At 38.0% G+C, this 25,122-nt stretch overlaps 2 protein-coding genes across 2 annotated transcripts; both read right to left on the reverse strand.

The window, feature by feature from the left end:
• Window positions 1–1,399: 1,399 nt before the first annotated feature.
• Window positions 1,400–4,656, reverse strand: LOC110167585 (deoxycytidylate deaminase-like). Its single transcript, XM_055158362.1, has 11 exons — window positions 4,619–4,656; window positions 4,446–4,527; window positions 4,272–4,359; window positions 4,046–4,156; window positions 3,755–3,854; window positions 3,233–3,310; window positions 3,076–3,148; window positions 2,797–2,926; window positions 2,445–2,555; window positions 2,274–2,370; window positions 1,400–1,721 (listed from the first exon to the last, which is right to left on the reverse strand). Exons 1-11 carry the CDS (start codon window positions 4,636–4,638, stop codon window positions 1,664–1,666), a joined length of 948 nt encoding a protein of 315 aa, XP_055014337.1. The 5' UTR covers window positions 4,639–4,656; the 3' UTR covers window positions 1,400–1,663.
• Window positions 4,657–7,124: 2,468 nt separating this feature from the next.
• Window positions 7,125–9,142, reverse strand: LOC110167586 (deoxycytidylate deaminase-like). Its single transcript, XM_055158661.1, has 9 exons — window positions 9,086–9,142; window positions 8,885–8,993; window positions 8,725–8,788; window positions 8,474–8,638; window positions 7,938–8,024; window positions 7,687–7,768; window positions 7,472–7,598; window positions 7,292–7,402; window positions 7,125–7,201 (listed from the first exon to the last, which is right to left on the reverse strand). The coding sequence occupies exons 1-6, from the start codon at window positions 9,097–9,099 to the stop codon at window positions 7,761–7,763; spliced, it is 447 nt and encodes a 148-aa protein (XP_055014636.1). The 5' UTR covers window positions 9,100–9,142; the 3' UTR covers window positions 7,125–7,201; window positions 7,292–7,402; window positions 7,472–7,598; window positions 7,687–7,760.
• Window positions 9,143–25,122: the final 15,980 nt, after the last annotated feature.

Below are 25,122 nucleotides of genomic sequence, written 5' to 3' on the forward strand. Positions count from 1 at the left end.
GATATTTAAGATGATTATAAACAGAACAGAAGATAACCAAGTTCATTTACCCGCCATTATTGGGGTTTAACTAAGGAAGGGGCCTGTGTCTGTATTCATAGTATACCCTGGCCCCGTGACATTGTCCTTTTACCCTTTTATAGGATTTACTTTTTCTTTTTTTTCCCTTTTTTTTAGACTTGTTTATCTATGTCTCTATTACCATTTATGGTTTCATACCTAGTGCTGTTTTCAGTCGGTGGCTATTTGCTGCTTGTAGAATGCCATGGCATCCTTACTGGAGTTAAACATGTGGCTCTCTCCGTTGTGTATAATCTTTAGCTGTGCAGGATATAGCAGACGAAACTGCAGGCCCTTCTCATAGAGCAGTGCCTTAACTGGCTTAAACTCGGCTCGTTTTCTGGATAGAGCCGCACTCAGGTCCGGGTACAGTCGTAATGTTTGTCCCTCGTACTGAATCTGATTCTGCCTGCTCCAGCGCAATACCTTCTTGTCTTGGTATCGGTGAAAGCAAACGATGAAGGGTCTGGGTGCTCTCCCGGTGGTATATCCTGTACGGTGTGCTCGTTCCAGTTGAGGTGGTGAAGGGAAGACTTCTGGTCCCACGGCGTCTCTTAGCAGTTCGGAAATAAAGACGGTGTTGTCTTTACCGTGCTCACTTTTTTCCAGTATGTTGAGTATACGTAGATTTACTCTTCGTGATCGGTTTTCCACATCCTCTATCCTATCAAGAAGCATCTGATTTTGCTTCTCCAGGGTTTGAATCTTTGTTTCAGCCGCTGTAATCTTTTCAAAGTTTTCCCCAACAAGGACTTCTATTTGAGTGTGGCGTGTTTGGAACGCACCAACCTTTTCATGTAGGGAGTCCACAGACACCTGGATAGGTTTAACAGAGTCCTGTATCAGTATGGCCATTGTGTCTTGGTGTTTCGCTAGTACAGCCATGAGTGTTGACATGGAGAAATTGTCTTCAGCAGTTTGAGACGCTACCTGTTCATTAGCGTTAGAGCCGTGATCTGCATCTGTTGTCGGCATGTTAGCTGCTGCAGCTGCTCTCGCTGTAGTAGCTGCTCTCGTTAAGGTAGCGCCTGAGTTTTTTTGTTTTATGTAGCTCATAGCATCCTTCAGTTTGCGAAAAGGCACATCAGTATGTATTTGTAAGTTATCTTCAATAGTTTAAGAAAGTTTCACACGAGGTTCATAGCGTGTCACCTACATCACGTCGGCAGCGGAAATCCCACCAATCCCAAAGCCATGGTCCCTGTTTCAATGATCAGTCATTGTTGTTGGCTTTGTGCTGTTTTTAGTTGTGATTTAAGCTGAACTTGAAAACATGTCAGAGATTCTGTTTGAAAATGTTTATTAAGCACTTTTACATGTAAGTCAAGTGCTGCACATACACAATAAAATCATTTCCTTACACCCACTGAAACATGCATCAATAATTGAACTATAACACAGCACATTTCGTGAGTTACAATATGGTTAAAAGCACAGAACCTTTTATTTTGCTCCCTTTTTTATGTCCCATTTAAGATAAGAGAGATGTCTGTTCATCTCACAATTAACATGAAAGTTGCTCTTAATTAATAAGACAAAGCTGTGTATAGAATCAGTATGAACAGTACAGGCGATATTTGGATCCAAGATTTTGCGCCTTCTCTTATTCCATTTTAATTTCAATAGTTTCTTTCTGAGGATCATCTCTTCCGTAGAAAGATCTGTGTAAAAAAATATAGTGGTTCATGTTTAAAATCCTTTGTTTTGTAGTTCCAGAAAATAACACTGTCAGAGAGAATAATAATCTATGAAGTCTGTATAAGCACAGAAGAACAGTACAATCTCATTTTTTCATCTTTTTTTTAAAGGTACATTGTGTAACTTTTCTGGTAGATGGTCCATCAAATGCTTATCTCCACGGAGATATCTGAAATGTTTCACATTATGGTATTAAACCTTTCTATCTTCATGGAGACCAAACCAGACAAAGTTACAGGTAGTTTGGGACTTCCGGTTTAGCGACTGATGGAGTAGGATATTTATATATATATGTGTGTGTGTGTGTGTGTGTGTGTGTGAGTGTGTATATATATATATATATATACACACATATATATATATATATATATATATATATATATATATATATATATATATATATATATATATATATATATATATAGTTACAGAAAATAACATAATCAGAGAGAATAACAATTACAACTTAACGTCTTTGTTTTTAATTAATGAAATTGGAGAAGAGGGACACTTACACAAGTTTGATGTTTTTTGCTTCAAGCATTTCCCTGGAGGCTATTGTATCAGGAGTATTACTGTATTTGTCTGACAGGTAAAAAACTTTTTTTACACCTGAAATGATCAAAACATGAAGATTGCTTTAATATGAAATATGTGTATATTTCAGTACACTTGAGTGCACCAACCTGCCCCAATGACAAGTTTGGCACAGGCACTGCAGGGAAAAAGGGTCACATAGATGGTGCAGCCTCTCACATCAGTGCTGCTGAGAATGGCATTAAGCTCTGCATGGCACACTGAAAAAAAAAAAAGAAAAGACAAATAACTATAAAGATGAAAAGACATGTGGTGTTAAAGGCCCCTGCCCCCATATAGCCAAGGTTACATGCCACTACAAAGAGCCTGCCTCTCACCTGTCTGTGTGTCTGAGTTGATGGTTATACTATGTACCACATAGTATACTACCCCAATGAATGAGAGACTTTCGCACTGTGATCATTCTCATCCATTGGATATCTAAAATATCTTTTCACTTACCATACAAATACTTATTATCATCAGCCTGAGTATCACGAACCCAGGTATACTTGTCATTATGATTATTGGGCATCTGGTTGTGACCAACTGCAACAATCACTTTGTCATCCCTCACAATGCAGGCCCCCACCTGCACACACAGGAACCAGCTCTATGTTTATGTTTGTCACAAAATTTGTTCAATGTCAAGAGTCAAAAGTTAAATAAGTCATCCTGTCCATCTGCAGTTATGTAGTAGCAATAGTGATTAGCAAATGAATATCTGAAATGGAGTGGTACCTGTGTGCTGGGATCTCTGCTTTTCTGTGCTGTCAGGACGGCCACAGCCATGAAATAATCAGACTCAGGAGTTCTGCAAAATAATATGAACAAATAAATAAATAAACACTTGAAACACAAGTTTCAACTTCACTATTGCTCAATACAGGTTCACTACCTGTTCCGGACGGTTTGTTCAGTTGACTCTTCATTTGGAAATGTAAGGGTAATAGGATCCTTTCCGCCCATGTACTTCCTTTATGAAAAGAAAAAAAATGAAAGTAATTTTCATAAATGAATGTGGGATGGTATTATTTGACCTTGTCATTTGCAATTGGTAGACACAAATCCGCATGAGATGAGGGGTAATTTGTTGAGTTTGCATTATTTGTTCACATTTTTTACTAAACATTATTTCATTGTCATCAGTTATATCACTTCAACTTAAAAGCTGTGATTGCACCAAATGATGATAATTACACTAAACTGCAAAACAAAGTATATCACAAGATTGTTCTCTCTGATAAGATCTTCATAATGAACATGCAACACAGGCACAGGACAGGCACTGCAGGGGATAGAGTGCCCCGGGGCAGTTGTGGTTTGTCCTCCCGAGGTGATGGGGTCTTGTATTTGTATTTGTATTTGTATCTGTGTTTAACAACCACAGTTTGTTGTTTTTGTTTTGTTTTTTACTTACTCGCAGCAAACATTTTCTTTCCTGAGCATTTTCCCTGAAGCTTTGACATTTCTGTTTTCTGCAGTCTCATTTTCAGACAGATAGACAACATGCCTGATACCTGGAAATACAATCATTTTGAGCAGGACAGTATAATAAGTAATTAGAAAGTAATTAGTATCCGCGCAGTATTAATAGGCACTATGGCACAAAAAAGTACATATATCTATACCCATTTGCACTACATCCAAGTGTTTATTGAAAATCAAAGTGATTGTTCGATTGATAGTCCCAGTTTAGTGGGAGATTCACCTGATTGGATCATGACCTTGACACACTCGTTGCAGGGAAACATAGTCACAAACATAGTGCAGCCGTGAACATCTGCAACTTTCATGATGGCATCAATCTCTGCATGATATTCTGTGAAGCAGGTGACATTTGTCATAAAATCCATGATAACAAACTCAGACTATTGAGAATGTAATATTAGGGATATTTTCTAAAAGAGATCTAAGAGAAAGATGCAGCATCTCACCATGCCTATTATCATCACCACGGCCGTCAAGCACTTGGCTGTAGCCAACAGCAATAACTTTGTTGTCCTTCACTATACAGGCACCCACCTGCACACAGGGGCACCATCACATCCCTCATTTAAAATATGTTTCTTTTATTTGTATTTCATAATGAAAGTATAAAAACCCAGCACCTGTTTGTCAGGATCTGTGTTTCTCTGGCCTGTCAGGAGGGCTAAGGCCATGAAATACTCATAGTCTTCCAGGTAGTCCTGTCTGTTTCAACAAAAATCACAACATTAAATATAAAACAGTATTACATCATCATATCATCATGTTGTTCTCAACAAAATAGTAAAATAGATACCTGCTGACTGTAGTGGCCATAACTTCACACTTGTGTACCTGTTCAGACTCTTATAATAAACCATCAGCGATGTGCTCTTAAATAGCTTACTGTTGGGCAGCAGACCGCAGACCCGCCTTCAACACACCCAGAGAATACCTGTTCTCCTACATGGCCAGCAGGTGCAGCTGTATGTGAATCCATTGTGTTATAAATTTGTGTGTAATAATTCTGTAATAAATACCTAATAATAAAAAAAAGAACCTTTATTTGTGCGATGACTGTGTGAACAACAACAGTACGGAGAAAGGAGGAAAAAAACAACATCCAAAAAACCATTGAGAAAAACTGTAAGTCTGCCATATCAACATGTTTGTTATTTGAAAACTAGAGCCTATTTTACAAAAAAATTAATAAATAAATATTGTCATTTAATTTTACAATTCATTAAATTTTAAGCTTCTTATTTTTCCCCCATGGAAAGGTGTATGTGTTGCCCTTTACAGACACACACCTCTTTTACTTCTTTTCCTCTCTGGACATAAATGTGTTGTTAACATTTCACTAACAAATGGACAAAACATTTTTACAGGGTGTCACTTTTACTTTTACTACACAAATTAAGTGTCCAGTGTCAGTATCCCAACAAACGCACCCTAGAATCTATGAAGTCTGTATAAGCACAGAAGAACAGTACAATCTCATTTTTTCATCTTTTTTTTAAAGGTACATTGTGTAACTTTTCTGGTAGATGGTCCATCAAATGCTCATTTCCACAGAGATATCTGAAATGTTTCACATTATGGTATTACACCTTTCTATCTTCATGGAGACCAAACCAGACAAAGTTACAGGTAGTTTTAGGTATGTTTGAGTGATAAAACCAACTGTAGTTGATTGTAAAGTAGAGCTGTTTAATGTCTTACTGTGGAACATTCTAGGCAGAGCAATGACATAGCCATAGAAACAAGCAGGTGAAGGACCCCCAACCAAAAATGCACCTTTAACATGGTCCCTGTTCCAATTATCAGTCATTGTTGTTAGTTTTGTGCCGTTTTTATTTGTGATTTAAGTTGTAATTGAAGACATGTCAGAGATTCTGTTTGAAAATGTTTATTATAAAGGTCTTTTACATGTAAGCCAAGTGCTGCACGTACACAATTAAAATCATTCCCTTACACCCACTGAAACATGCATGAATAACTGAAATATAACACAGGAAATTTAGCTACTGTGTGTCAGAAGTGCAAGCAAACATTCTTTGCACTTGTAGATAAAAAGGTCAGTATTAAATATTATGTAATTTTCTGATCTATGTTATAATGTCTCCTCAACAAAAACAGAGTTGTGTTTGGTTTCATTCACACATGTTTAACACACAAACACTGCATATTCAGAAAACATACAGCTCCAGCTTGTGATGTCATGGAGTAATATAGGGAGTGCTCCACTGTGATTTTAAACTCCATGCACCTTCACTAGAATCATTTCACTAAAAACTAGCCTGATTTATATACTAAGCAAGAAATTTAGTAGTTACTTTCATTGTCCCTGTTGGGCCGGTACACTCTGCTGAATCAGAACAATTTAACTAATTTTAAAGCAGATATTATATCAAATTTAAGTGAATTATGTGGTAAAATTTACTTTTCACCTACTTTTCTTCCATCACATCTACAGGTGGACATGGAAATGTGTTGTTAATATTTCACTAATGAATGTATACAAACATGTGCACATACAGGGTGGTGCTTTTACTTTTCATGTTTATTCTTTTGCAGTTCATATGACCATGCAAATATCCCAACAAACACATCCTATAATCTATGAAATCTGTATAAATCAGCGTGCAAATAAGAACAATACAATCTCATTCTTAAAATGAAGCAAAAACCAGCCTAAATTAGGCAAGGCAAGTTTATTTGTATGGCACAATTCATGTGTGCTTTACAGAATAAGAAATACATTAAAATCATAATAAAAACAAATCAAAACATAAATAATCATGAAGATTAAAATTAAAAAAGAGAGACATAAATTGGAGAGAAGAGTGCGGAATGAAAACCTTTCAGTTATATGCACAGTTAAACAGAAATGTTTTGAGCCTGGATTTAAACAGCATCACAGAAGAGGCCTGTCTCACATGTCTCAAATTATATACTCGACAGCTAAAGAAATTCGATTGCAGATCAGAAATTAAGTTAGACATTTCTTTCATCATCAAAGAAACATTTTAATGATGAAAGGTTATAGTAACAAAGAAAAGCTATTTTTCCATGACAGTTTTTCAAATGCAACGTTCACCCGGTTTTGGATTCTTCATTCTGTGCTGTTTGCTACATCTGTCATCCAAAAATATGACCAAAGTCTCCTCATCTGGTTCATAAGGCCTGTTGAAAAAGTAAGAAAGCTTTATCAGTCTGTAAAAGTTGTTGCTATATAGTTTAGGAGCAATATGATTGGCCATTGTACTGAATGAGGAGGTGTGGTGGTGCATCATTTTGTTAGAGACTCACTTGTGTGTGTTGCCAAGAATTTTTTTTGCCTTTTTTGCATCCTCACGATGACCATATTTGTCTGACCAGTAAACAACAGTTTCTACCTCTGAAAGTTTAAAATGAGAGTTACACGTGTTTCCAAGTCACCTTCACCAGTTCTGTGTGTAGAGATTTCAGTAGACTTGAGTGCACCCACCTTTCCCAACAATGAGTTTGGCACAGTGACTGCAGGGGAAAAGGGTCACATAGATGGTACAGCCTCTGACCTCAGTGCTGCTTAGGATGGCATTAAGCTCTGCATGGCACACTAAGATGGTTTTGGAAAATTAATAAAAGATGTAATGATGAAGAGATTGTGCTTTTTTTTTTTTTTTACCATAAAAATGTTTGTTATCCTTCGTTAGATCACGATCCCAGGTATAAGTGTCAAAATTATCATTAGGCATTTGATTGTGACCAACAGAAATCACTTTCTCGTTGTCTCTCGCAATACAGGCCCCCTCCTATATGTACAATAACAAGAGTAACTCACAACGGAAGTTTTATGCACATGCAATTGAAAAAGGCATATTTAATTACAATTGATGGTACCTGTGTGTTGGGATCCCCGCTTCTCTGTGCTGTCAGCAGGGCCACAGCCATGAAATAATCTGAGTCAGCCATCATTAATGTGCTGCAGAAAAAAACATAGTATAAAAATATAACACAATGTAAAGCCTGTATGAACAAATAAAGACCATAGAGCACATTTTGATGTCACTTTATAAATGAGATTCTTTATATTTATTTAAAAATATAAGCACTCAAATGCAGTTGACTAAAGCCTCTCCCACCACTGGTACCTGTCCTTTTTTTGTTTCTTGGTTGGCTGTTTTGTCTCTTCTTGTGTACATTTGATGACAATGTCATCCCTTTGGGGCTGGTATTTCCTGTGTGAATCAGAAAGATTAAACGCATTTTAAAGCAGCTATTATGTAAAAAAAAAAAAAATGTCAAAATGAACTAATGTATGGTAAAATCACTTTTGACCATGTTACTTGCATAGTAATAACTGGCTAGACCTATTTATGAGTCCTTGCTTCAATATCTCGAGGTTTGATCAGCTGATTTAAACAGATTTCTGTTTAAATGTGTGTCTAGTTGTTTTACTTACTTGTAGTTAGTTTCTACCATGAGCATTTTCTTTGAAGAATTAGTTTTATTTGTTTCTTCAATAGGATTATTGGACAAATAGATGACACTCTTGATTCCTGAAGTAAATATTAAAGTATTTTGGCATTAAAAGCCATATCAGACATGCTGAACATATACTTATTAGTTCTACAATTAATCATTCTTGAAAAATGTATTTAGTGATTGTCACCCTTAATTTTCCCACCTGCCTGGATGATGACCTTCATACACTGGCAGCATGGAAACTCAGTCACAAACATAGTGCAGCCGTGAACATCTGCACCTTTTATGATGGCATCAGTCTCTGCATGATATTCCACCTGGTCCTCACTTTCCGTCGGGGGTCGCCCCTGCTGAACATCTGCACCTTCTATGAAACAGAGGACATTTATCCTATACAGATCTAGTTTAACACACTCAAAGTAAATGCTCAAAGGGATCAAATAGGGTCATCACCCTTGACCACTTGGTGGTAGCCAACTGCAATGACTTTGTTGTCCTTCACTATGCAAGCACCCACCTGCACACAGGGACACCATTAAAACATAATTAAAAGTTAATTATGTTTTGTTTGTTAGATTCAGCATTGTAGTTCAAATATAAAAACACACAGCACCTGTTTGTCAGGATGTGTGCTTCTCTGGCCTGTCAGGAGGGCTAAGGCCATGAAATAGTCATCATCTCTCAGGTAGTCCTGTCTGGGTGTCCATTGCTCAACAGGCTCACTGTTTAAATAAAAAAAAAAATCACATCATTAAATACAGAACAATATTACATTATCATATCATCTTAACAAAATAGTAAAATAGATACCAACCTTATACTGGCCATAACTTCAGCTGACACTTGGTTTATTACAAGAGCCCGTACAGGTACACAGGTACACACAGGGATGTGCTGTTAATTAGCCTATTGCTTGGCAACAGACCACATACCCGCCCTCAAGGCGCCCAGAGAATACCTGCTGTTGGCCAGGTAGTTAAAAGTGCAGACGTATGTGACTCCACTGTGTTTAATAAATAACTGATAATAGAAAAAAAGAACCTTGATTTGTCCGATGACTCTGTGAACAACAACAGTATGGAGAAAACAACATCCATACTAAATAGGTATTATTAAATACTAGAATAAAATATAATGCAAGTAGAAATTATGCATTAATGTTTAACTGTGCCATCTAAAATAAACATGTTTATTTAGTTTAAGTGAATTTGATGTAAACCAAACTATACACCAGGGCTGTTGTTGAGACTTTTCAGTGTTACACAGAACGGGCAAATCTTCACCATTCTGTGGTTAGAGAAATGTGCAACCTTTTCAAAACCTTTCCATTTACAATTATGCGGTCCAAAAAGTACACTATTCCAGCCATATCTAATCACATATTTTGACAAAATATCTTGCAAAATAGTGTACTCTGTTTTGATATTTGAATGTCTGTAGAAAAATGAATAACCCACACATAAGTACAATATAAGCTCATTCCAAAATAAAAGTGGAGTTTAATAACTGGTAGCACTGGTCTAACTGGTGCAGAGGGTAAATGCGTAAGTAACCTTCAGAATGAGGGTGTATAATCACAAAACATGTGTATATGTATACTCATTATATGTGGGCTTGAGATGTACAAGAAAAGGAGATCAGTTGTCACAACATTAAGCAAAAAAAAAAATAAAAAATCAAAACAAAGCATATTTAAAGAAAAAAATATATTTTTTTGTGACCTAGGCAATTTATTGACAATGTGGTGTTTAAATCTGATGCCATTTCACACACGGTTGACATACAATCTGTTCAAAATATCTAGTATTTAAAGACAGTGATACCACATTTAAAAACAAATCAATTTTCTTTCACTAAACCAAAAAGTTCACATTAATTGTGTATTTGCAACACACAACACACCAGAACTGTGTTTGTTGTTTCAACCAATGTAATCAATACAGCATTCTTTATTATACCTGTATGAATTGGATAGATAAAAACTTCAAAGAAAATTCCAGCTTACCAAATCAACGTAAAAAAAAAAAAAAAAATAATAATAATAATATATATATATATATATATATATATATATATATATATATATATATATATATATATATATATATAAGCACGAAGCTTATAACAAGGGGGTTGGGCTTTTGTGGATAACTTGGGACATTTGCTCAAGTCATTCACAGGCTCTCAGACAATGTAGATTTCTGATGAGGAAAGATTCAGAAAATTCCAAAGATGCCTCTAACATTTTATTCACGCATCAGTGCTATTAAGATGAGTTGTCTAACAAGGCTTTTTTCTGTTCTATGATACCTAATGGAAAAAAATTCACTCCCTAATCTGCAATTTGGTTTGGAGTGATAAACCCAGAGTGAATTTGAGCTCTCTCTCAATATACAAAAGTCAAGGAGGACTGGGTGTCCCTAATTTACAGTGGAATTATTGGTTCTTCATTATGTGATCCATTTCCAAATGGATCACATAATGGAAATCTCAATGCAGCCTCAAAAGTGTCTTGGAAAGAATTTGATTGAATTCCTCATAGACTGAAATACAAGTATACCTGTTAAACAAATGACTTGCAAATTCGGACCAATGATAACATCTTTTCCTTCACAAACAACAAATGACCTTTCTTTCTGCATTAAAAGTCTGTGCAAGCATATATTGAAATTAATACATGTGATTCTTGTACTAAACTAAGTTTATTAGTTCATAGGCCTATTTCGTTTTTTGGTCAGTTCTTCTGGATGCATATAAAATGTGAAAAAGGCCCTAATTGCAAACACAGTATTGGTGAAATGTTGGTTTGATTAAAATAGCATTGGTTTGCTGCTGAAGCAGTAACAGAACTGCATTATTCTGTGCACTTGTAGATTAAAAAAAAATCAAACGTTTTATTATCCAAAAATGACATTACTATTATTCTTTCCATTGTAATTTTTATTTTATATAACAAAATGATTTCCAAATGTGGTCTCACTGTCTGTATGGGCTGTAAGAATGAATACATTTTGGCTACGTTCAGACAGCAGGGCTTAACGCTCAATTCCGATTTTTTTATGAAATCCGATGTTTTTGCGAGGTCGTTCACATTTCCAATTAAATGCGACTTGTATGCGATCCCCTGTGTGAACAGTAAACGGCCCGAAAGTGTCCCGTATGCGCACTGGAGACACAATGACGTCAACCGCAGCGAGCGTGTTCTGTGTTTACGGAAGTTGTCCAAACATGGACGTGAGCATTGAGCACCTGGCGATTTTAAAGTTCCTCTCGTACCGGAGCCAGAACATGAACAACTTACTAGTTTTAAAGAGGAGATTGAGAAGGAGAAGGATGAGGTTTTTGGCCGTGGTGTTTTGTGGGGCAGCGGCAGCGACGTCTGCTGAAAGGAACGTGTGGATGTGGAGACGTAGCCGTGAGTGGTGATGTGCTTCGCTTCAGTGACATGGAGTTCATTAACAATTTTCGCCTACTTCAGTGCAGAATAGTGACTTGTTTGTGGCTTGTTGATAACGTGTAGGTCGGATGGATGCGCTTTGGCCGTTCACACTGAAGTCGCATGTCAAAAGATCGGATATGTATTGGTTTCAGGACCACATATCCAAGTGGATCTGTGTCGTTCAGACTGTCATTAAAAGATCAGATACAGGTCACATAGAAGCCAAAAAATCAGATTTGGGTCACTTCAGGCTGCAGTCTGAACGCAGCATTTGATGTATTTGCATGCATTTATGTTGATCATCTGTCCTTGTGCGTGACACGTCAATTTTGTCGTAGAGCCATGAAATTCGGTACACACATTCATCATGTGAAGACAAACAAAAAATATTATTATGACCACACCCCCTGACAAATCAGAAGGCGGTCATCTTGGACTGAAGTTTGAGTCCGCATTTTCGCTGACGTTGCGTTTGAACACATTCCTCTGAAGACGCTTCACCCACAGGGCTGAAAATCACCGTACATCATCTAGAGAAGTGGGGCATCTAAAGCTATGTAATTTATGTTGATAACTGTCACAGTTTATGTGCTTCGAAGCCGCAAATTTCCATCAGAAATTTGGATAATTTCAATCAGAAATTTGGATAATTTCAAGATGACATTATTTGCTCCTGTTCGCACAGACTTAATCTGATCGTGCGAAAATTTGAATCAGTAATGTGTGATCTCAGCCTGAATATAATACACTATAAAACATATGAAAAGTGAACACTATAGCGCCCCCTACCATAGACATGAAACGTCAACATTATTGGATCTGCACCAAATTTGGGAATGAAATTCTCTGCATGATTACGAGCAAAAAAATATTTTATGGACATGGGGAATTTTTCACTGTTGGCCAGCAGGGGTGCAATGACTCCCCCCCAAAATATTCAAAATAATATTACTTGCACAGGCTTAGTCTGACTGTGCTGAAAGTTGAATCACTAATGCGTGATCTCAGCCTGAATATAATACACTATAAAACATATGAAAAGTGAACACTATAGCGACCCCTACCGTAGACATGAAACGTCAACATTATCGGAATTGTACCAAATTTGGGAATTCAATTCTATGAACAACTAGAAGCAAAAACATATATTACTGATATGGGGCATTTTTCACCGTTGGCCACCAGGGGCTGCAAAGACTCCTAAAAAAAAAAAAAATTAAAGGTGCACTATGTAATTTTTCTGGTGGAGGATGTGTTGGTGCACAAAGTTAGAAAAATGGCAGTGTTAGGGAGGAGTTCTGGTTAGGGTAGGGCTAGGGTTAGAGTTGGGACTATAGTTAGGGTTACAACTAGGGTAAAGTTTAAGGTTAGGGTAACATTTAGGGTTACGCCTAGTGTTAGGGTTTGGGCTCGGGGTTAGACTTGTGGTTGGGGTTTACAGATATTAGTATTAGTGTGGGGCGTGGCATTTGCGGGCGCGGCATTTGCAGGCATGGCGTGGGCTGGGCGAGGGCTGTTCAATGCCGCTTGTGACTTTAATTCTTTCTTTCTCTTTCTTTCTTTCTTATTATAAACTTTTTGGCTCGTGGGCCACAAAGGGTTCTAAAATTTTACGGAAGGGTCGGACCAGGAGGAGTAGAGAGAAAAAAATAACATGGGATATGTAGAAAACCTGTGCTTCAATTTCAATTGAAAGTCATTACAAAGCATTCCAACAAAATATCTGTCTTTCAAGTTCCACGGTGTTTAATATTTATTGAAATTACTTTTAAAACACTGGAATTAAATTGATAAAATACAGTTTTTTATTACTAACAGTTACTATTTTAAAGCACTGAAAGTTCTGTTCTCCTTCAGGATCTTATCATCATCACTCTCCTCCTGACTGTCTTTATTTCAAAAACGGTAGAAGATGCAGATCTATTTCTATTCAATGTGCGTCCCCAGAGCCAAAACTCAACAACGACCAAGGGAAGGACAGAACAATGCCAACGCCTGCACAGTTTATGCTAATTAGCCATGCAGTTTTAAGTTTCATTTCTGTAAAACGTAAACAAATGTGGCTAAGCTGAATTATATTATCAAACGGGCTGATGTGCTTATGGTTTATATGTTGTAAAGGTGACTTCATTTATGTGTTTATGTAACTTGTACAATGTTTGGAAATGTTGGGTTTGATCTGTGCAGTGGATCTTAACTCCTCACCGCTGGTTAGGACCTCCCGAGCTTCCTCTGCTAAAGGAGCTCAACCGGGATACTCCATTTGATCACGTACACAGGGATATGAGTGTCCCGGTTTCTCAGCATGCATGTATACGCAGTATCCCTAATACTGACAGAACCGGAATATGGCTAATAACTGGAATACTGATGTGCATGTATACGCACTCATGAGAACGTGCACTTGCACAACATTTATGTGCACACCTTAACAGAAATGACATGTAACACGTAAATATTTTTTTTTTACATAACAGCAGAGAAACTTACTTTTGATTTCAGTGGAAACAGTGTTGTTGGTCTCTCTTTTTAGCCAGAGTATCGAAGTCTTGAGTTAGTTTTGTTGTGGCAAGGATGCGTTCACGTCGTCTCGGAATGATCGGAAAAATGACTTCTCCACTGGGAAAACTCACGTGTCGAAAAAAAACTCCAACCACATGAATGCATCATAACAGTGTGCCAAGAAGAAGCTACCTGGTTGGTAGCAAAACATTGGCTGCAAAAGCAACATAAGCCCAGTTGTTTTGATTGATTGTTTTGATGAATTTGGTGACAACACCAGTAAGTGACTACACAGAATATAAGGAACACTGATTGTATCCTTCACTTGAATCTGGGGTGTCCAAACTTTCTTCACATGAACCAGATCTTGAAACCTATACTACAGACTAGGTGTCTCTCCCCCTCATCCAGTTCGGGTCCTCTACCAGAGGCCTGTGAGCTTAAGAGTTCTGTGCAGTATCTTTGCTGTTCCTAGTACCACACTTTTCTGAACTGAGATGTCCATTGTTTTTCCTGGATCTGCTGTAGCCACTCTTCAAGTTTCAAAGTGCTCTGATCACCACGGGCACCACTGATGCCTTCACCTTCCAGATCTTCTCCAGCTGCTCCTTGAGTCCCTGGTATTTCTCTAGTTTTTCATTTTCCTTTTTCCCGATATTGCCATCTCTTGGTATTGTGATGTCCACACCCACAGCTTTGTTGTTGCTTATCCAACACCACTATGTGTGGTTGGTTCACCATCACCATCCTGTCAGTCTGTATCTGGAAGTCCCACAGGATCTTGGTTCGGTCATTCTCCACAACCTTTGGAGATGTTTCCCACCTTGATTCTGTTTGAAAATGTTTATTATGAAGTACTTTTACATGTAAGCCAAGTGCTGCACGTACACAATTAAAATCACCCACTGAAACATGCATGAATAATTGAAAAATAACACAGGAAATTTAGCTACTGTGTGTCAGAAGTGCAAACAGACATTCTTTGCACTTGTAGATAAAAAGGTCAGTATTAAATATGTAATTTTCTGATCTATGTTATAATGTTGTTTCCTTAACAAAAACAGAGTTGTGTTTTGTTTCATTCATGCATGTTTAACACACAAACACTGCATATTCAGAAAACATACTGCTCCAGCTTGTGATGTCATGGAGTAATAAAGGGAGTGCTCCACTGTGATTTTAAACTCCATGCACCTTCACTAGAATCATTTAGATAAGACCTGAAATTTCCAACTGAAAAAGGGTAAAAAAAACTAAAAACTAGCCTGAATTTTTATACTTAGCAAGAAATGTAGTAGTTGCTTTTATTGTCCCTTTTGGGCTGGTACGCTCTGCTGAATCAGAACAATTAAACCAATTTTAAAGCAGATATTATATCAAATTGAAGTGAAATGTACTTTTCACCTACTTTTCTTCCATCACATCTACAGGTGGACATGGAAACTTGTTGGCCTGTAATTTTCATCATAGGTATAACCTCAAGTATGAGAGACTAAATCAGAAAAACAAAAATCCAGAAAATCACATTGTCTGATTTTTAAAGAATTTTGGTGGAAACTATGGTGGAAAATAAGTATTTGGTCAATAAAAAAGTTAATCTCAATACTTTGTTATATACCCTTTGTTGGCAATGACAGAGGTCAAACGTTTTCTGTAAGTCTTCACAAGATTTTCACACACTGTTGCTGATATTTTGGCCCATTTCTCCATGCAGATATCCCCTAGAGCAGTGATGTTTGGGGCTGTCGCTGGGCAACAGGGAGTTTCAACTCCCTCCAAAGATTTTCTATGGGGTTGATATCTGGAGACTGTCTAGGCCACTCCAGGACCTTGAAATGCTTCTTACAAAGCCATTCCTTGGGTGCCCGGGTGGTTTGTTTGGGATCATTGTCATGCTGAAAGACCCAGCCACAGTTCATCTTCAGTGTCCTTGCTGATGGAAGGAGGTTTTCACTCAAAAATCCCCCGATACATGGCCCCATTCATTCTTTCCTTTACACAGATCAGTCGTCCTGGTCCAGAAAAACAGCCCCAAAGCATGATGTGTGTCCAGCCCCCTGCTTCACAGGGGGTAGGTATGGTGTTCTTTGGATGCAACTCAGCATTCTTTCTCCTCCAAACACGATGAGTTGAGTTTTTACCAAAAGCTTCTATCTTGGTTTCATCTGACCATAGGACATTCTCACAGTCCTCTTCTGGATCATCCAAATGCTCTGTAGCAAACTTCAGATGGGCCTGGACATGTCCTGGTTTAAGCAGGGGAACACGTCTGGCACCACAGGATTTGAGTCCCTGGCGGCATAATGTGTTACTGATGGTAGCCTTTGTTACTTTGATCCCAGCTCTCTGTAGGTCATTCACTAGGTCCCCCCGAGTGGTTCTGGGATTTTTGCTCACCGTTGTTGTTGTGATCATTTTGACCCCACGGGGTGAGATCTTGCGTGGCGCCCCAGTTCAAGGGAGATTATCAGTGGTCTTGTATGTCTTCTATTTTCTAATAATTGCTCCCACAGTTGATTTCTTCACACCAAGCTGCTTACCTATTGCAGATTCAGTTTTCCCAGCCTGGTGCGGGTCTACAGTTTAGTTTCTGGTGTCCTTTGACAGTTCTTTGGTCTTGGCCATAGTAGAGTTTTGAGTGTGACTGTTTGAGGTTGTGGACAGGTGTCTTTTGTGTTTGAACCAGGTGTTTGAACTGGTTCTCAGTAGAACCAGTTCAAACAGGTGCCATTAATACAGGAACGAGTGGAGGACAGAGGTTACAGGTCTGTGAGAGCCATAAATCTTGCTTGTTTGTAGGTGACCAAATACTTATTTTATTGAGGAATTTACCAATTAATTCATTAAAAATTCGATAATGTAATGGGGACCAAACAAGACAAAGTTACAGGTAGTTCTAGGTATGTTTGAGTGATAAAACTAACTGTAATTGATTAAATGTAAGGTGGAGCTTTTTAATCTCTTACTGTGAAACATTCTAGGCAGAGCAATGACATATCCATAGAAACAAGCAGGTGACGGACCCCCAACCAAAAAGTTACACAATGCACCTTTTTAACATGGTCCCTGTTTCTTTTTTTTTTTTTTTTTTTGTGCAGACAAATCAGATGCCACAGAAGTAGAAGAAAAAATAAATAAGTAATATAATTAATAGTAATACAATGTGACAATCTTTTTTTTTTTTTTTTCCCCCAGCCCCCCCCATAAGAGCTATTCTACACCATAAAGTTTGTTCGTGCCGTAGTTGTTTTGTGGGTATGATTCCAAGTAGACAGAGTCCAGGGTTTGTGTTCCATGTGACATTTAACAGTTCATTAATAAGTCCAATTATTTGCTCCCAAAGGAGCTTGACTTTGTCACATTCATATAACATATGTATCATAGTTCCAGTAGCTTGATTGCATCGCCAACATTTATCATTGTCTTTTAAGTTCAGTCTAGCCATTCTGCTTGGAGTCCAGTAACATCGATTTAAAATTTTATAATTAATTAGTTGTGACTGAATTTCTTGAGATGTAAGAAACCAGTTGGATATTATGTTTTGCCATTGCTCTTGTTCTATAGGAATACCTAGGTCTCTTTCCCAGGCAGCCCTAAGACCACGGAGATTAGGAGCATTGGCATTCCTGATTATCTTATAGAAAGCTGCTGGGCTGCCTTTTTGAAAACATGCTGTTTTTAATCATTTCTGGATGCACGTTATATCATTTGGAGTGGATTTCAAAGCAGAACAGAGACTATGTCTAAGCTGCAGGTATTTATAAAAGTCTTGATTTGGTAGTTTGTGGTGCTCTTTCAAATGCTCAAATTCTACCATGCAGCCATCTTGGTAGAGATCTCCAAGGTGGACAATTCCTACCTCTGCCCATCGTGGCCAATAGATTGGTTTCCTTCCTATAGTTATTTTAGAATTGAACCATATAGAACTATCTGCTGTTAGAATATGGTTACTTTTTGTAATGCTATGTGCTTTAGACCAACTTTGTTTGGTAAAATCTAGTATGGGGTTATGAGTAGGGATTGGTCTACCTGTTTGTGAAACAAAAGTATCTGTTCGAAAGGGGTTTAAAATTTCCCTTTCGATTTTCACCCACACAGGGGCTTCATTCTTAGGTAGGTTGCATTTAGATAATTGAGCAAGTGAGAAAGAGTATTGATACCATTCCATGTTGGGTAAGGAGAGCCCATCTTGTTCTTTAGCAGAGTATAATTTAGAGCGATTAACCAAGGGTTTTTTCCCCCTCCATACAAATTTTTCGATAGTTGAGTTATATTCTTTCAGTAGTCCTTTGGAAGATTAAGGGGCAGCATATATATTAAATAATTTATCTTAGGGATGATTATCATTTTAATCAGGTTAATTCTCCCTATAGGGGAGATGAACAATTTATTCCAGTTATTTAAGAGGAGTTTAATATTCTGGATCACTGGTTCTAGGTTAAGTTGCATTATTTCCTCAAGATCTTTTGTAAGTTTAATTCCCAGATATGTCATGTTATTTGGTTCCCATCGAAATGGCCATTGAATACTGGACATATGAGTTGCTATTGCTGAGATTGACATTACCTCTGATTTAGACCAGTTGATTTTGTATCCAGAAATTTTAGAAAAAATATTAATCAATGAAATTATGAGAGGGATGGTAGCAGTGGGATTGGGTGAGACTAAAAGAAGATCATCAGCATAAAGGAATATTTTGTGTTCCTCTTTCCCAGCATGTATCCCTTTAATGTTTGGATTATTTCTGATTGCAATAGCTAGTGGTTCTAAGGCGATAGCAAACATGAGGGGAGAGAGCGGGCAACCCTGTTTTGTGCCTCTGAAGAGACGAAAGTGGGGGGAAGAGATCCCGTTGCTAAGAACAGAGGCAGTAATATTTTTGTGAAATAAATTAATCCAAGTAAGAAATGTAGGTCCGAATCCAAATTTCTTCATTGTGTATATTAGGTAGCCCCATTCAACCCTATCGAAGGCCTTTTCCGCATCTAAGGAAAAGGCCATGACAGGGTTAGGGTCATTTTTAGATTTATGTATAATATGAAGGAGCCTTCTTAAATTGTCTGCAGAGGACCGCCCCTTAACAAAGCCTACTTGATCTGGATGTATGATAGTAGGAAGTATTTTCTCCAATCTATTTGAAAGAATTTTTGTGAGGATCTTCCCATCTACATTTCCAAGTGAGATAGGTCTATAGTTACTGCACTGCTGTGGATCTCTTCCCTTTTTATGTATTACTGTAATCAAATTTCTATTCATTGTAGGTGGTAGTGTGTCCTTGAAAAGTGCATTATGGAATACAGCTAATAGTCTAGGAGAAAGTGTATCGCAAAACCTTTTATAAAAGTCTGGCGAGTACCCGTCCTCCCCTGGAGAGCGTCCTGATCTTAACCCATGTATTGCTTTTTTAACCTCTTCAATTGTTATTTCCTTTTCCATTAAGTTTCTTTGTGATTCAGATAACTTGGGTATATTGAGAGAGGAGAAAAAAGCATTGTATTGATCCTCTTCCACCTCTCCTTTTGAGGTGTAGAGAGTTTTATAAAAATCATAAAAAACATTGTTAATTTCCTTTTTCCCTGTAACCAGTATATTTTCTGAGTTGAAAATTGATGGGATAATATTCTGTGAGGCTAGTTGTTTTACTCGGTTAGCGAGTATTTTGCTCGCCCTCTCTCCTTGTTCATAATACTTTTGCTTAGAGCGAAAGAGATCCAGTTCTACTTTTTTTTGTATAATACAGTTAATTTTATATTTTAATGATATCAGATTGTTCCATATGTTTGGGTCTTGCTTTGTAGCATATTGTAATGTCAATTCTTTTAATTGTTTCTCAAGATGTATTAGTTGTTCCTGTTCTTTCTTTTTAAGGATTGAGCAATATTGTATAAGCCTTCCCCTTAAAACCACTTTGAATGCCTCCCAGGAGATATTGAGGTCAGGGTGATCCTCGTTATATGTCCAGTATTCATCCATTGCCAATTGTATAAACTTACATGCATCCTCATCTTGCAATAGTGAGTTGTTAAAGCACCAGTGTATATTTTCTGCCTCTTGATCAAGCATTGTAAATATTATATCTATTGGTGCATGGTCAGATATAGATATATTACCAATTGAAGAAGCGTTTGTAATTTGGTTAACCAGGTTTTTAGATGTTAGTATATAATCTATTCTAGAAAATGATTTATGAGGATGAGAGAGAAGAACGTATAATCTCTTTCATTAGGGTAAAGTAGTTGCCATATATCAATCAAATTGAGTTCTTCTATCATTATGTCTATTACATTGCAAGATGATTCAGTTTTAGTATTATTTGTTTTATCCAATAGGGGATTTCTGACTTGATTAAAGTCTCCTCCTATTATAATGTTCTCGTTACCTATATCTTTTAAAGTTTTACATAAGTTATTGAAGAAGTCAGATGACAAAACATTGGGTGCGTAAATATTCATAATAGTTAATTTTTGTTTATCAAGCTGTACATCTATAGCTACCCATCGACCCTCTAGGTCTGCATAACTCCCCATGACTTGTAGTTCAGAATTTTTATGTAACAGGATAGAAACCCCTCTGCTTCTTGTGTTGTATACACTTGAAAATACCTGACCTACCCAACCTTGTTTCAATTTTTCAGATTCTTTTCTATCTAGATGTGTCTCTTGTAGCAGTGCAATATCACATTTATTTTGTTTCAAGTAATTGAGGATTTTTTTTTCCGTTTAATGGGATGGTTACAACCTGAGATGTTCCATGAAATCAGCTTCAACCCCATAATTTAATAAGTGCATACTTCGACCTAATCAAGTTACTCATTTTTATTGTAGCTGAATAATTGAAACAAGGTAGAGGAGTAATAACAAAGATAAAATAAACAAAGAAATGAATCAAAATCTGGAGACAGATGACCCATAAACCCCTCTTAACCCCCCCACCTCCCTCATGTATTCCTGCCACCCCCGGCAAGACCTCCCCCCATTTTTACTTTCCCGCTTATTTGCTTTCGATTTTCCTGCACCTCGAGTGGAAACTTTTTTTTTTTTTTTTTAACTGATATTTAAGATGATTATAAACAGAACAGAAGATAACCAAGTTCATTTACCCGCCATTATTGGGGTTTAACTAAGGAAGGGGCCTGTGTCTGTATTTATAGTATACCCTGGCCCCGTGACATTGTCCTTTTACCCTTTTATAGGATTTACTTTCTTTTCTTTTTTTCTTTTTTTTTTAGACTTGTTTATCTATGTCTCTATTACCATTTATGGTTTCATACCTAGTGCTGTTTTCAGTCGGTGGCTATTTGCTGCTTGTAGAATGCCATGGCATCCTTACTGGAGTTAAACATGTGGCTCTCTCCGTTGTGTATATAATCTTTAGCTGTGCAGGATATAGCAGACGAAACTGCACGCCTTCTCATAGAGCAGCGCCTTAACTGGCTTAAACTCGGCTCGTTTTCTGGATAGAGCCGCACTCAGGTCCGGGTACAGTGGTAATGTTTGTCCCTCGTACACCTTCTCCTTGTCTTGGTATCGGTGAAAGCAAACGATGAAGGGTCTGGGTGCTCTCCCGGTGGTATATCCTGTACGGTGTGCTCGTTCCAGTTGAGGTGGTGAAGGGAAGACTTCTGGTCCCACGGCGTCTCTTAGCAGTTCGGAAATAAAGACGGTGTTGTCTTTACCGTGCTCACTTTTTTCCGGTATGTTGAGTATACGTAGATTTACTCTTCGTGATCGGTTTTCCAGATCCTCTATCCTATCAAGAAGCATCTGATTTTGCTTCTCCAGGGTTTGAATCTTTGTTTCAGCCGCTGTAATCTTTTCAAAGTTTTCCCCAACAAGGACGTCTATTTGAGTGAGGCGTGTTTGGAACGCACCAACCTTTTCATGTAGGGAGTCCACAGACACCTGGACAGGTTTAACAGAGTCCTGTATCAGTATGGCCATTGTGTGTCTTGGTGTTTCGCTAGTACAGCCATGAGTGTTGACATGGAGAAATTGTCTTCAGCAGTTTGAGACGCTACCTGTTCATTAGCGTTAGAGCCGTGATCTGCATCTGTTGTCGGCATGTTAGCGTCCTTTCAGTTTGCGAAAAGGCACATCCGTATATATTTGTAAGTTATCTTCAATAGTTTAAGAGAGTTTCACACGAGGTTCATAGCGTGTCACCTACATCACGTCGGAAGCGGAAATCCCACCAATCCCAAAGCCATGGTCCCTGTTTCAATGATCAGTCATTGTTGTTGGCTTTGTGCTGTTTTTAGTTGTGATTTAAGCTGAACTTGAAAACATGTCAGAGATTCTGTTTGAAAATGTTTATTAAGCACTTTTACATGTAAGTCAAGTGCTGCACATACACAATAAAATCATTTCCTTACACCCACTGAAACATGCATCAATAATTGAACTATAACACAGCAAATTTCGTGAGTTACAATATGGTTAAAAGCACAGAACCTTTTATTTTGCTCCCTTTTTTATGTCCCATTTAAGATAAGAGAGATGTCTGTTCATCTCACAATTAACATGAAAGTTGCTCTTAATTAATAAGACAAAGCTGTGTATAGAATCAGTATGAACAGTACAGGCGATATTTGGATCCAAGATTTTGCGCCTTCTCTTATTCCATTTTTAATTTCAATAGTTTCTTTCTGAGGATCATCTCTTCCGTAGAAAGATCTGTGTAAAAAAATATAGTGGTTCATGTTTAAAATCCTTTGTTTTGTAGTTCCAGAAAATAACACTGTCAGAGAGAATAATAATCTATGAAGTCTGTATAAGCACAGAAGAACAGTACAATCTCATTTTTTCATCTTTTTTTTAAAGGTACATTGTGTAACTTTTCTGGTAGATGGTCCATCAAATGCTTATCTCCACGGAGATATCTGAAGTGTTTCACATTATGGTATTAAACCTTTCTATCTTCATGGAGACCAAACCAGACAAAGTTACAGGTAGTTTGGGACTTCCGGTTTAGCGACTGATGGAGTAGGACGCGTGACTCAGGGGGCTCCCGCAAAATCGATTAAAAGTATATCAGGGCATCATTACTGATACTGAGGCAAGACATTTTGGGACACTAAGCTGTTTTTTCACACCGACATGCCTCCAAAACCTTAGAATACAAGTAGCTCCACGACGGCGCAAATACGGCCCTCTGCCGTGGCAGAGTCCCCAGTTTTGAGAGACCCTGCCCCGGCCCCTCAGACTCCTCCGGACGCGCGGCGGCTCCAGCTTTGGTGATGAGTTCTGCAGACTTTAAGACTGAATTGCTCGCAAGCCTCCGGAACAAGGTGGTAAGCATTTTTAGAGCCGATCTGGCGGCAGCCATGTCCGATCATTTGTCTAAAAATAAAGTCGGAGTTGCAAGATGTTAAAACTGAGCTAAATGGTAGCATTGCGGCTGTGAAGGTGGAGGTGGGCGATTTAAGGGCGACTGTCCGTGATATGGAGGACTCGCTGACAACCTGCACAGATGACGTGGTCTCACTCCAAACTAGAGTCGATAAGTTGTCAGCCCAAGTTATATCTCTTGAGAACAAATGCGACGATTTGGAGGCGAGATCCCGCCGCAATAACATTAGGATTTTGGGCTTACCTGAGGAAGATGGCCCCGTCACTACGGCCTGGATGAACTACCGCTTGTGGATCGCGTACACAGGTCTCCACAGTCTAAGTCTGGCGGGTGTCCCCGTCCCATCGGCTCGTTTACATTATTACTCAGACTGTGCTGACGTTCTACGGCGTGCCAGAGCTCAGCAGCGGATCAAGATTAAGGATGCAACAATATCTGTTTTTCTGGACTTTACTACGCGCACGTCCAAAGCTCGCGCGCTGCCTTCAACGATGTTCGACGACAACTCAAGGATATACCAGATGTGCGATTTGGTATAGTATATCCAGCTCGTCTCCGGATCACAAGTAAGGGTGTCACAAGAGAGTTTACATCTCCAGGAGAGGCAAACGTCTTTATGAATACACTTAATTAGACCTGTTTTTGTGATCATATAAATGTCCCATCAAAGATGGTAATGATAGTGATGCTAAATGTTGTGTTTTATCAATAGTGGTATTATTATTATAGTTTATATCTTGCCACAGGTGCTAATGTTCTATGATGTGGTTATAAACTTGTTATTGTGCTAATATACACATTGAAAATGTTATTTAGGATTATTCAGATTTTTACTTTTTTTCCATGCATATATTTGCCCTGTCATTCAAGTCTTTATTTTACTAATGCTGTGCGGGTGCTCCCTCTGAGTTTGGAGCAATGTCAAGATAACTATCAGGTCCAAAGCCCTGAGTTTTTCCTTTAGGTTTTTTGACTCCTTGTGGAGTCTGCACTGGTATCCTATCGTTTGGGGATGGGGTAATGGTAAGTGCAATGGGGGGAGGTTGTGGGTTTGGGGGAAATTGGTTCGAGTTCAGATCAGTCTGTTTTGTCTTTTTTAAAATTGTATTACATTTATTTTATTTATTTTTTTATGTTTTTTAACTCCTGGGGCTGGTGGTTGGAAATTTGATATTCTTTTTTATTCTGATATTTGATAGATATGACCAACATAATAGGCTCAAATGTTAGATTTATTAGCTGGAACATTAAGGGTTTGGGGAGTGCTGTTAAGAGATCTAAGGTGTTCTCCCATTTAAAACACTTAAAACCTGACATTGTCTTCCTACAGGAGACCCACATGAGAACCAATGATCAGGTCAGACTGAGATGTCCTTGGGTTGCTGATGTGTTCCATTCTAGCTTTAATTCTCGGGCCAGAGGGGTTGCCATTCTGATTGGTAAATCGATTCCATTTACACTGACCAGGACCATTTCTGACAGGTATGGCAGATATTTGATTGTCTCAGGCACTATATTTCACACTCCTGTCCTACTAGTTAATGTTTATGTGCCAAATTTTG

This window comes from Boleophthalmus pectinirostris, unplaced genomic scaffold (genome assembly GCF_026225935.1).
Source record: "Boleophthalmus pectinirostris isolate CB_2022bp ecotype Guang Dong unplaced genomic scaffold, ASM2622593v1 HiC_scaffold_22, whole genome shotgun sequence".
NCBI lineage: Eukaryota > Metazoa > Chordata > Actinopteri > Gobiiformes > Gobiidae > Boleophthalmus > Boleophthalmus pectinirostris.